Source organism: Nicotiana tabacum, chromosome 13, assembly GCF_000715075.1.
Source record: "Nicotiana tabacum cultivar K326 chromosome 13, ASM71507v2, whole genome shotgun sequence".
Taxonomy (NCBI): Eukaryota; Viridiplantae; Streptophyta; class Magnoliopsida; order Solanales; family Solanaceae; genus Nicotiana; species Nicotiana tabacum.
Genome location: NC_134092.1, coordinates 124,603,307 through 124,616,842, shown reverse-complemented (window position 1 = coordinate 124,616,842; position 13,536 = coordinate 124,603,307). Strand labels below are relative to the sequence as shown.

At 34.2% G+C, this 13,536-nt stretch overlaps 1 protein-coding gene across 4 annotated transcripts; it reads left to right on the top strand.

The window, feature by feature from the left end:
* The first annotated feature begins 861 nt into the window (after positions 1-861).
* LOC107759717 (CMP-sialic acid transporter 5) lies at positions 862-10,381 on the top strand. 4 transcript variants are annotated; one of them, XM_016577719.2, is made up of 15 exons: positions 862-1,233; positions 2,759-2,875; positions 3,092-3,148; positions 4,178-4,255; positions 4,895-4,939; positions 5,576-5,635; positions 5,780-5,902; positions 6,124-6,201; positions 6,560-6,629; positions 6,837-6,944; positions 7,300-7,433; positions 7,515-7,591; positions 9,179-9,227; positions 9,323-9,382; positions 10,046-10,381. In XM_016577719.2, exons 1-14 carry the CDS (start codon positions 1,066-1,068, stop codon positions 9,371-9,373), a joined length of 1,215 nt encoding a protein of 404 aa, XP_016433205.1. In that variant the 5' UTR covers positions 862-1,065; the 3' UTR covers positions 9,374-9,382; positions 10,046-10,381. The 4 variants fall into 4 exon arrangements, with proteins under 4 accessions (XP_016433205.1, XP_016433213.1, XP_016433220.1 ...); XM_016577727.2 differs by lacking the exon at positions 10,046-10,381 and adding an exon at positions 9,877-10,013; XM_016577734.2 differs by lacking the exon at positions 10,046-10,381 and adding an exon at positions 9,451-9,711.
* The last annotated feature ends 3,155 nt before the right edge of the window (positions 10,382-13,536 follow it).

Here is a 13,536-nt window from a genome sequence, read left to right as displayed (position 1 = left end):
TGAAGCACGAATTCCTTTAATTTTCTTATCCCACAACTCTTTAAATCTAATGGATAAAGTTTGTTAAACATTTGAAGGATACCAAATGTGTTAATTTTTGGTAAACTTAAAGGACCAAAACTGCTCAGAAGATATTTAAGGGACTACTTTGAACCAACCCTCAAACTTAAGGGACCATGTTTGGCATTTCTACTTCAGTGTACCTCGCATTAATCTAATCCGAGGTGCTTATTTCCCTACTCTTCTAAAGACAAAACTACCTTCTTCGGTCCCGCTTGCTACGGGTGTACATGGATCGGGTTGGTTCGGCTTTTATCAAAACCAAACCAAATCAACTATATCGGTTTGGATTGGTTCGATTTTGTCGAGTTTTATCGGGTTTTCGGATTTTTTGGTTACATGAATATTATTCGAATCTTTATAGATAAAATTTTGATAAGTGAATATATATTTAGTAAATATTAAAAAAATTGACAAGCATATGATCTATTAAAATATTTTAATAAGAGAATTTTATTAGTAACACGTGATAGTTATTTTCTTAGTAGTTTATTAATAATTTTTTTGTCAATGTATGCTTTCAAAGTTAACACACGAGAGGATTCTAAATATTTTTATATTTTTTTAAAGAAATTTAATATAAAGTCTTAAAAATATATTTAAAAAATTATATATTTATATGTCGGTTTGATTCGATCTTTTTTAATTAATACTAAACTAAGTCAAATCAAACTTAGTCGGATTTTTTAAGGTTTGATTTTTCGGTTCGGTTCCAAAACTGCTGCCGCTTGCATCGACATAAAAGACTGTGGGCAATTAAGTCATTTCAAGTATATAAGAAGTGCCCCTCAAATTTCAACCAATGCACGGCAAAGAGACTTCACTTTCTTTTCAAATTCACTGCTCTTTGCCTCTTTCATCTCATCTCCTCAATTGAATTCAAAAACTTTCAGATCCAACAAAACACAAATCAAAATCAAAAACTAATTTCTTCACTGATCGATCGATTAATTAGAAAATTACAGCTATAAATAATACGCGCATTTACGCAATAATAAGTTCGAGATGAATGGAGTGGCGGAATGCAGCGTTTGCCACTCGAAATTAGGAGTTTCGCCTAACACGAGAACGGTTTCTAAAGCTTACGATCATCATCGCACTGATGTGTCGTTGAAAACACGCGCTTTCAACGTTTTTTTGGTTGTCGGTGATTGCGTGTTGGTCGGTTTACAGGTATTAGCACTCCTTACTACTCAACTATTAAGTTAAACTAGAAATAATCAGCTCAATTTTTATTTTTTTTTAAAGTTTTTTTTAATTTGTTGAGTAAAATATGCATATTGAAAGTTAACTGGTACGAAGCCAATCGTATGAGCTGGAAAAAGTGTGGTATTCTTAATACTTTTGTTGTTTTATCAAAGCCCTAATGTTCTTAGTTTAGAATTATATAGTAGTCTCAACAACAACAACATTAAGTTATCAGGTACTTGTGTTGAGAGCGATTAAGTAATACATTGAGAGCGATATCACGTGATTTCTTCCCATACATCTAAGCCTTGGTGGGCGGAGTTATCAGGTACTTGTGTTGTGCTCGAGGGTGGTACCATGTACTCGATGGAATAGTCGAGGTGTGGGCAAGCTGGTCCGGACACCATCATCATAAAAAAATACATTGGGAGCGATACAAGATCACCAAGTGTAACACTATAAAGCATGGCAAAAGCACCTTCAGCATTTAAAAGGCAATGGGTGCAGCCATGGACGGATCTATGTAGGGACTTTGGGGTGGTACGGCACCCGGACGCTCGGGTAAAATTCTATTTATGTATTGGTATTTTACTGGAAACTATAATATATAGGAAAAGGGTGGCACTCGGAAGTCACGAAATGACCGTGGGTGCCACAGTTGAACTGCCAAATTCCCACACGCAGGGCTCAGGATCGAATCTCGTTGTGTTCTCAAGCTGGTGTATTTGTCCCTTGTGGTCCTAGTTTACTCCTCTTCTTAATTCCTTCTATTTTTTTCAGTTTTGTATTTCCTCTCCCTTTGTACAACCTTATTTTTTACTTACAATTATATATTTGCTTCCTTTTTCTCATTCTAGATTTTCAAATTTTATTTGAATGTGATCTTAATCATTTTCTTTTTTTTTATCCATCTAATGTTATATTTTTCTTGATTCTCAATTTTTTTTAAGTGATGTCATCAATAAATGTAATATTAATCTAGCTATATGTAGATTGAATAGGTATATTTGCTAACTTAAATTTTATTTTTATTTTATGTTTTTTAATCACATTCAATAGAATTTGAACTGAGAGAATTAATCGAATTGGACAAAACTTATTATGTTTTGGAAATCACGTATATTTATTTATGCTTTAAAAATTTGATAAACTGAATTAAATTATTTCAAAATGGATCGGACTGAACCAAAAGCTAACCAAATCTGGATTATGTTGAATTGGATATTTTGGCCTATCCCTTTTTTTCTTTGACTAAGGGTTGTTTATTATGATGTTTACTTCTGCTGGTTTTTCGCTTGATTGAGGCAATTGTGATTATTCTAGACTTCTAGTATAATTTGCTAAATTGTGCAAAATTATTGATATTAATAAGACGGAGTCAGCTTGAGTAGTCATTTTTCAGAACTGTGTAGTACTGGAATATTTTCGGGTTTCTTCATGTAAGTATTCTAAATTATGTTATGTAGGTACATTGAATAAAAGATATTTTCTTTTCTTTCTTTTGTTGCAGCCTATACTTGTATACATGTCTAAAGTTGACGGCAAATTCGAATTCAGTCCCATTAGTGTTAATTTCTTGACTGAGTTAGCAAAAGTTGCATTTGCAGTAGTAATGCTATGCTTACAGGTATGCTTTGTCTCTCGTCATTTCTTAACTTATTCTGTAACCTTCTACACCTTCAATTTTTCTATGAGGTTCTTCTCTTCTTTTTCAATATAACAAAATTCGCTATTGGGTATTGCTCATATGCATCATAATTTGTGCTTAACTTCTTGATATCTTGGTAGTTGGTGTAACTATTCACTTGTTCTAAAATGTCTCAATCTTATGTATCATTTGAAGGCTCGAAGCCAGAAGGCCGGCGAGAAGTCTCTTCTCTCTTTCTCCACATTGTTCCAGGTAAATTTCACTAGGCTTGTATAGATATACAAGCCCCTGTAAAGTTGTGCAAAAATAAAATAATGTTTCCAGTGAGATGTGTCTTTTCATTTAGGCAAAAGAATATACCTAATCTAGTTGATATTTGGATGATAGTTTAGCTTGTATAGAAATTTTCTTCCAAGCATGCAGTCGATTCTTTCTTTTCCCAATTACTCCTCTCCTTTCATGTCATATGGAGGCTCTTCCATATGAAGGGGATCTTTTTTCTGTTGAAACATATGAAGGGGAGAAGCTACATTTGTAAGACTCTATGAATGGGATTAAACATTTTATGAGCAATTCACTAAAGGTGCCAAAATGGTAAGCCGGTGTTAACTGGAGCCATTTATCTCCATCATCCATTCCACAATTTTGTATTATTCAGCACAGAGTGGGGATAAGAGTACGAAGAAAATATTACTATTGTCAACTAACAGGATCTGCTCTCTGGAATCCGAAAGCTCTTCACGTTATTCTTGGCTTTTTTATCTTTTTTACATTATTGTTTTTTCATGTGAAATACATTTTATGCTCATATAATTTAGCAATTAATCTTAAATATTCACTTCACATTAATACAAATTATAATGCAAACAGACAGCAACGAAATATCCTGAGATCCCGCTAATCTTACATAATCACTTAATTAAACAATATATTAGTCATAAATAAACAAAAGAGTCTATTATTTTACGTCTACATTTCTATAAACAGGTGAGAAGAGGGTTATGAAGCCTCCTCGTAACATGTGGGAACCTATCTGGTCACAGAGAAAAAGTAATAGGTTTCCACTTCACCAAGTTAATTCTTTCTAATTAATCAGTGCTTATGTGTGTGGTTCTTTAAATCTTAGGCCAATCTGAATATTGAAATTAATGCAGCTAACTTTTCAGAAGTTCTTTCTCTGACTTCCTCTACCTCTTAGGACGCAAGTGGGATGTTAAGAATTATAGGGAAGTATGTTCATGGCTACTCTTGATACGAACCATTTTCCTTTATTAATTGCAGGCTGCTCGGAACAATGTGCTTCTGGCTGTTCCAGCTTTGCTTTATGCTATTAATAACTACCTGAAGTTTATCATGCAGGTATATTTTTTTGTGGTTCCTCATTTGGATCTGTAGTATTAAAAGGTTTTCTGTGAGAGGCTTATCATATTCTCATGGACTTACTGTCTTTATCTTAGATGGGAATGAATAGAACGAAATGGGTTATAGAGGTATTCATGTACCCAACTTCAACTAGCTTGGTATTGAGGCATAATTGATCGATACGGGCTCTATCTTAGATATTTGTTTCCAGTAGTGTGCTATTCTAGTATTATTATGGAATATCATGTGCTTTCCAAGTTATAGATCTTTTTACATATAACTCAAAATGTACATTACAAGAAGATTTTTTATAACCTATTTTCCTGTTCTAGATCAGAAAGTAAATTGAGTATCTTCCTTGAAAGTTGAGAACTTTGGCATGAAAAGATTTTGTTGTCATTTCAAGTGGAAATGTATACCTTCTGGATTTCTGATATTCTCTATCTGTTATGACTATTTTCTTCAAAATCTTATGAGGAATTCATGTCCTCTTGCCTTTGTACTTTTGTCTTATGCGCTTGTTACCTAATGAACTCACTTTCTTGTCTAGTCCAAAAGTTCTGCAGTTTTGGTGCATGTTATTGGAGTAAAACCATCCTCTCGCACTTCCTAACGGCACTGTTGTTCTTTGTGCAGTTATATTTTAACCCTGCTACTGTAAAGATGCTGAGTAACTTGAAGGTATCCATTTGCTTATAGTTATTGCTGACACTGTCAGAGCTTGCAATTTCACGTGAGAATTCTAAAGTAGTTTTGGTCCTAAAGTTATATCTCCCTGATGAATCTGCAAGTAGGCGTAGCTGATTACCAAGTGGATTTTACAGGCTAGAGTAGTTTTCACAACCAAGAAGGATTTACTGTAGTTGTTAGATTTTCCACATATGTGCACTCAGGATTCAGTGGAAGAAAAACATTTGTGCTTGTTTCTCTTTGGATGGTAGTGAGCTGGTTAGTCCTTAATTTTCTTTGGGATATCTGTGGTGCCCGGGCCAACTGCACCTTGGCTGATCCATCAGGCAGCCTGTCTAATGCACAAGCATGGGTTGCCATAGTAATCCAGCCCCTAAAGCTGGAATCGATGGGCTCACATCAAGTGTTGTAGTTGGAATTAGGTGGTGAGCTTGCTAGTCGTTTAATTGCGGTTTGTATTCAAGGATGCTGTGATTACTGCTTGAGTGCTTGCGATGCCTAATTTGAGGATTCACTTATTTCTTAGCATACTTGTACCACATCTTTCCTTTTCTTCTGCTGGTAGATTTATTTTCTTGAAGTTTCTGTTGGTGATAATTTTGCTTTTTTATTTCGTCAAACATACAGGTTTTGGTAATTGCAATCTTGTTAAAGATGATTATGAAACGTCGTTTTTCCATAATTCAGGTCGGTTAAGGAAACAGAGGTTTGTTTATTAACTATTGTCACCTGTATTTAGTTGATCTTTAGATTTCGGCCATGCTGTCTTTATGCATCTCTTAGCCTGAAAAATATTAGTTATCTATGACTGTCTAAACTAATTGGTTGCAGTGGGAGGCTCTTGCACTATTGCTTATTGGCATCAGTGTGAATCAGCTGCGCACTTTACCGGAAGGTGCAACAGCTTTGGGTCTTCCAGTGACAACAGGGGCATATTTGTATACCATGATTTTTGTAAGTATGAATATGAAAATAATTCTTAATGACTACTCATCTGTTCGCAATGTTCCATGTTCATGCATATTCCCTTTTTTTTGGGTCCTAAGAGAATACACAACACAAGGTTCACAAATAGTGCCACTTGTACTGGAAAAAACCTTAATGCCATATTTTCTTGGCTTTTCACCTGTTTGCCTAATTTAATGTATAGAAACTGATGCAATATAATAATTCAGGTCACTGTTCCTTCACTGGCTTCTGTCTACAATGAATATGCTTTGAAGAGCCAATTCGAGACTAGCATTTATCTTCAGGTGAACTTTTACTGGTGATCACTCCTAAAATGCTTTAAATTGCTGCAGTGAGTTTGACTTCATTCAACTGGTTCCCAGGCAAAACCATAGATATCTTCTCCTCCTTAGCTTATTCTTCTTTCGTTTCCCATGGTTACTTCAGTGTCAGTTTGAACCATCACATCGAATTGTTATGGATTGCTAATAATCAGGTTTTCCTGAGCAGTATCTTTGCTTGATGTAATCTTACAAGCTAATGGTATGATAATCTGGATGTTCCAAGTAGTGAGGTCCTTCTAACCTCTAGGTGTGGCTTTGCTTAATCGGTGTCTATGACTTTGTAAATGATCCATGCAAACAACTGAACTGCTCTTTGCAGAATTTGTTTTTGTACGGATATGGTGCAATCTTCAACTTCCTAGGCATACTTGGAACTGCCATTTTCAAAGGTATGAACGGGAAATCTTGTCTCTGGGACTATTAGATGAAATACCATCCATGGCAGGATCCAAACTTGCTTATACTTCCCCAAGTCTTTTTGACTTTGGCTAAAATGTTTATGGTGTATCAATTCACCTTTACCATTGCTGAGGACGTATCAAAACTTAATTTCTTCCTTTACCCGTGGCTAAAATTCTGTCCCAAATGCTCTTTAGGACCTGACACTTTGGATATCTTACGGGGACACTCACGAGCAACAATGTTTTTAATATGCAACAATGCAGCTCAGGGAATCCTGTCTTCGTTTTTCTTCAAGTATGCAGGTGAGGCCTCTCTCACTTATTTGGCTTCCCAAGTCGACGAAATGCATCATGTTTATAACCCATATAACCATCCATTTCTATACCATAAAATTTTGGTATTTTATAATTCTGTTGTATGTGGGAGTCGGCTTTTTTCTCCTTAAATTTGGCCAATTTCTGCACTTCAAAAATGGATCGTCTCAATTTTTAAGTATTCTGCATGTGCTATTGATCTTAGATTCCTAGCTCTTACAAGGTAGGTCCAATCTGGTAGTGACTGACATGCAGATTTCATTTTTCCATGGTGTTTGTATGTCTTTTAAATTTTGTTAATTAAATGCATTAACTAATCATAGCTTCAATATTTCCTTTGCAGATACAATTCTGAAGAAGTATTCATCAACTGTTGCCACTATTTTTACTGGAATAGCATCTGCTGTTCTGTTTGGACATACCCTTACTATGAACTTCATCTTAGGAATCTCTATTGTATTTATCTCGATGCATCAGGTTATATTTGAATGCTGTTATCAATTTTGAGTGGCATGATCAATTTTTTGCTTGGGCTCACGTCAAGCTTCAACTTTTCAGTTCTTTTCACCTCTTGCAAAGGTCAGGGATGAGACACAAAACGACAGTTTGGAAATGGATTCTCAGAACAACTACAGGTGCACTCTTCTTTTATGTTTCAACTTTGTGAAAGCAAAACTGATATACACACGAGATCAGGGTTACCCTACAACGTCTTATCTCAACGGGCTTGTGAGATGCTTATGTCTAGATTTGCCCTTTAGATTGTTTTGGACCAAGTATTTATCATTCTTAGGAGTCGGTAGTGTCAAACCCCTGTCTTTATAAGGTTGTTTCAATTGTTCTGTCCTATGGTTACAGTATATATATATATATATATATATATATATATATATATATATATATACACACACACACACATATATATATATATATATATATATATATATATATATATATATATATATATATATGTATGTATGTATGTATGTATGTATGTATGTATGTATAAGAGGCTATTTCCACGGCTTGAACCCGTGACCTCCTGGTCACATGGCACCAACTTTACCAGTTACGCCAAGGCGGCTTCCCTATATATATATATATATATATATATCCTTTAGTATGCTAGTTGTAACTGGGTGAATCTTGGATGGCCAGTGGCAGACCTCTACCTTTCACTATCACAAAAGCTCAAGATATCTTTCATGCAGCCAAGTAAGTTAATTTGGTAATATTGCTTTGGATATGGAGCCCTTGAAATTTCATGAGCTCTTTATTCCCCCAGAAAGAGAAAAAGCTTTGCAACCTTAGATTTATATCCAAATTATTACTGCTTTTTTACTTTCTTGATTAAATGGTCCGCTTGCTGAATTGTAAGCCTTTACGAGAAGTTCAACTGATGAAACTTAATTGTATCTAGAAAGTAAAACAAGTGACAAAGAAGTGCATGACTTAATGACATCTCCACTTTGTGGCTGTCTTCACAAGATATCAGAATGGATAAAAATGAGAGGAAGGATCCAACTTTTTTTCAAACGGGAAGCCTTTTAGTGACTGCTAGCTAAGCCTATGAAATGATAAGTAATTGGCAAATGAAGAACGGAGAAAAAAGGAGTTTTCATGTCAAAAACTTCAAAATAGGGAATACCCTCCAGTTCAGAATTGGAAAATTTGAAAAGGAAGAAAGAGGACAGCATTTGAGTGAGAATCCTTATTCTTCAGATCAAGAGCTCTTATTGTTTGTTATCAGTTTTTGGGCCAACCAGAGTATTAGCCACTATGTTGATGCATGACTTGATGTACTAGAGGCATTGAGCCTCATCTATCTTTTCGCACTGCCCTGGTGCTTTTCTAATAATATTCTCTGAATTATAAAAGTAAAATAGGGAATTTCCTCAGGGTCCTCGTTTCCAAGAGCAGAGAGGGCTTAATGATTTATTTTGAGTGGCCATGGAATCAAACGGAGTCAAGATGAAACAATTGCTTCTTCTGGTTCAATGGAGCCGTTAAACAATTGTTTTTTTTTTCTTAGTTTCCATTAAACTATTATTTTTCTATATATGGTCTTATCTATGCAGGTGTCTTAGAAAAACATATTTATCACTTTGATGCATGTTGTGCGAAGTCTTTAGTCTTTGTGTTGCCTTATCTCACTACACATTTGATATCATCATTCTAGTGCTTCTTCTTTGGAAGAAAATTTGAGTGCTTGATCTCTACAGGTCAAAGGATGGATCCTTCATAAATATGGCCGCTGGAGCAAATGAAGATGTAAGATTCTGATCAACTTGCAAAGACCTTTTTTCTTGTTTTTTCAAAAGATTATGCATGCATGTATTCCTCTCATCTTTTACGACATTTTACAGGCTAGCCATCGCGTTGGACCTGATGAGAAAGAACCCCTTCTTCCACATTAGGTATTACAGGTATGAACTCTCCTGGCACTCTTTTGCCGTGTTGAATGATATCTGCAGTATAATGATTACATTTGCAGTCTCAGTTGTCAGACAGGTTGATACATAGCGGACTTTCAATATTTAGTTGATATGTTTCAGCGTCTTTGATGGGTGGTTTTAGAGAAGGTGTTAAGACCTGTGTCATTTACTAATATGCCCTGGCCAAACTTTAGGTCTGCTATTTGATCCCATTTAAATTGATGATGCCTTTAGACAAATCAGGTTTATATCTAAAAGTATTTGGCACAACCTACTCTATATTCCTAATTAAATATTCAATAATATTATCTTAGCATCCCAATCATGTATTTGGCTGAAGCCCACATGCAAGACTCTTGTCTTTTGTCAATGGATGTAGGCATTTGCCAGTGATATCATTATATTTGTGTAGGATTTCCATAGCCTTAAAAACCTCCTAGTTGCCAACCTTGTACATTTGTTTACAATGGTGATTGTGTGTGTAGTTTCAAGGCTGGACCATAGCAAGTTTACCTGGGATGTGATGAGATTGATCCTAACCCTTCCTGTGTATATGAGCTAAAGTTGATTCTAGGAAATTCAAACTACGTAATAGATGATGAATCGTGATGTTCTCAAAAGTATCTCTATTGATCCCTGAAGTTAATGTGACAGGATTATTACTGGAGAAACATCTTTGGCTGGTCGGTATATATAGGATTTTGGGTCATTCCCTTGATATTTAACATCAGTATGCTAAGATTCTTTTCATCCTCCAGATAGGCACTATGTGAGAATTTACTATAGCTCTTTTTTGTCCCATGAAATGAGGGTTTCAGGAACCATAGTCGATAATATTGGAGTTCCAGATGATCTGTATCATCCGTTTTTGTATAGAATTTAGTTCATAACCCAGGCATTATTATGACGTATGTCACGAATTGCAAGCAAAGTATTGTCTTGCACTCTTGCTAGTTGTGTATGATCAGAGGCGGATCCAGGATTTGAAAATTGCAGGTGCCAATATAGTTTATATATATATATATATATATATATATATACACACACACTATTCGGTCATCCATTTTTCCTAGTCGGTCTTTCTGACTAGTGGTAGGTATACATATATACATATTTTAAAAACATATTTTAAAAAGGCAAATATATTCGATTTTAGTTCAACTTTTTTACGCTTGATTTACTATTTTCTAGATAAAAGTATATAAAAAATTATTTCATGAAAGTACGCCTACAATTAGAAAATTTTCTTAAAGAGTAGCTTAATTACTATATAATTTTTGTTTGATTTGATTAATTGATCATTATTTTTGGGTTAATTTTTTCCATTTAATTGTTGCATTATATGACAATTATTTTCAAAGCCAAAATTTTAAAGTTATCAATCTATGAGAATCAAAGAGGAGATAGAGCTGGTAAAGATGACCGGCAGAAGCCTCAACAGAGGAAGAAAACTTAAAACCTCTATTTGTTAGGATATTTTCTTCAAAAGCCAACAAATGAAACTGCTCAAATTGTACTCCATTATATAAATTAATATTGTATCACTAGAAAGAGAGAAACTATATAGTACTTAAAATTCTAAAATTACTCATCGAAAGAAATTGCTTATGAAATAAGATATAATTATAGGAAGCAAAATGAAGACTAATGTAAAGAAATTTAAAATAAGAAAGAAGATGGAGGGATTTAGAATTGAACCCGGACCTGGGCGGTACATTAGACTTCAAAAGCAACATTTGAACCATGGCACCCACATGTCACTTGCGTAATCCGGTGCCACTTTACATATGCAATTAGACCTTTCTATAACAGCATTATATATATATGTAACATCTATTCACTTTAAAAGCCAAATTTTTCTCAGAATCGATTTTTTAAGTTATATTTTATCACTCTATAACAGCTTTTTACCTATAACAGCAACAATCATATTTATAGCAGCTTTGTAGAATTACCCCTCTATAACAGCCATATAGAATTTTAGAATTACTAATAATAATTCTAAAAATATGCACACAATCTTTTCCATTAAATAAAGTTTCTATCTTGCATAAGATATAGGATTTGAAGATTTGCACATGATATTTTTTTCACTAGACAAATTTTAAAAAATATTTAGATAGAAAATTTAACTGTTAAGCTCTTAGATTGTCTTCAAGGAAAAGCTATTGGATACTTTTTTGCTTAAAGTTTGGACACGAATTTTCGCCAGTTCGCGCGTTATATCGCTAGTAAGAGAATGGAATCTACGAAACAAGTTACAATTACAAAGTTCTTTCATCAGTCTTAAAAATAATTATTTATTTAGGTAGCTTTAAAATGTCTGCCTTAGAGTTTAAATCTTCATACGTTTAGTTATGAATTTATTAATAATGTATTAGCTTTCTCCAACATTTAACTAGTGAAATATGCATATATTTTAAGATTTTTTAAAATTTGAATATTTTTCTTATCTTTTATAAGTAACATTTAAAAAGAAACATAAAAGGGTCAAAACTGCCCGTAACCTAATCGCTTGGGTTAAAAATATTCTTCTTCCACCTATTTTGTAAAAACTACCCTCACCGTTAAAAATCTGGCTCATTCATGCTTTGCTGAATAATTTTTTTTTTTTGTATATGATGTGGCAATTGCTTATTGGTCAAAATTAGAAATCCCGCTCTAACCCAGATCTGATCCGTAAATAAGCCACTCACAATCCATCTTAGTCGTTCCAACCCGTTAAATCCTTTTTAGCCCGTCAAACACTTGATTCCATACCCAACTCATGATCCAATCGTTATTTTGGTTTCATGTGTCAAAATTTCATATTTTTCTTTGTATTAGTTTATTATTTAGTAACCTATCCCTTTCCCTGTTCATCTTTCCCAACTTAATCACTGCCAACAGTTTTCTAGCCAAATCACCGCCGTCGAACTGTGAAGCTAATTTGCTCACATGAATTCAATTAACTCCAAAAAAAACTACATGGTGGCACAACAAATATAACTTTGGCAGAAACATAACTTATTAAACCATAAAATCTTAAAATGAACCATTAATTTAATTTAAAGAATACCAGATTTCACTCAAAAAATAGATTTAACAAAAAAATATTAATTTAAAAATTAAATTAAGACCGAAAAATTTGAGTAGGAGAGGAAGATTCGTGGGTGTTGAAGGGTGAAGATCTTAAAGTTGAAGCCGACGGTGGTCCTCAGTCACTAATGGCGAGTTATTGTACTTTGGCCATAGAGGGGGATGATTAGAGAAAATGTAGAGTGGGAGGGTAGGGATGAAAGAGGAGAAGTTGAGAGGTGAAGTTAGGGCATTTTTAAAAGCGGGTCATGGGTCGGGTATGGATATTTTTGGGTCATGGAATGGGCTAATAGGATGTGGGATGAGATTTTAATTTAAGTCATTAGGAAATTGACACATAATAAGTAATAAAAAATTATCTTAATCAAAATAGGGTTGTTAGTTTTTAGGGTATGAGTGGGCGGAAAAGTTGACGTTAGGGGCAATATTTACAAAATAGGTGGACGAAGGGTATTTTTAAACCTAAGTGAATTGGTTAGGGGTAGTTTTAGCCCTTTTCAAGTAATTGATTTTTGGATAATTTTTATCTATAACAGTCAAAAAATATTTAAACGTCAAATGCTGTTATAGGTGTATAATAGTCATTCACTATAAAAATCAAAAAATATAGGAACAGACGAGACTGTTATAGAGAGGTTTGACTTTATAACTCATTTTTTATAGATATCAACATATTTATTAAGAATTTTTGCCGGGGGTGGCGTGCCACCCCGATCCGACCAGGTAAATCCGCCCCTGCTTTTATGCATGCACATTGTCTGTGCATTTGTCCCGTGAAGTCAAGTTAATAAATAATAGTAATAGAGCATAGCTACTGTTCTCTCTCTCACACACGCAAAGCAATTTTGAATCAATTTTTATGAAGGATTAACGTCACAGTTTTTCAAAATTCTTGCAAATATTTTCAGAAAAGTGACTTATATCTTCAGTGCCTTACGATGATGTGATGGCGGAATATGTCAAAATGTGAAATCAACTCGTCTTTTGTCAATATATGAATTATGATTATAAGTTAAAAATTGGCATCCTAACGTTAAGAAATTGGACTATTCTCATTCTCCAATGAT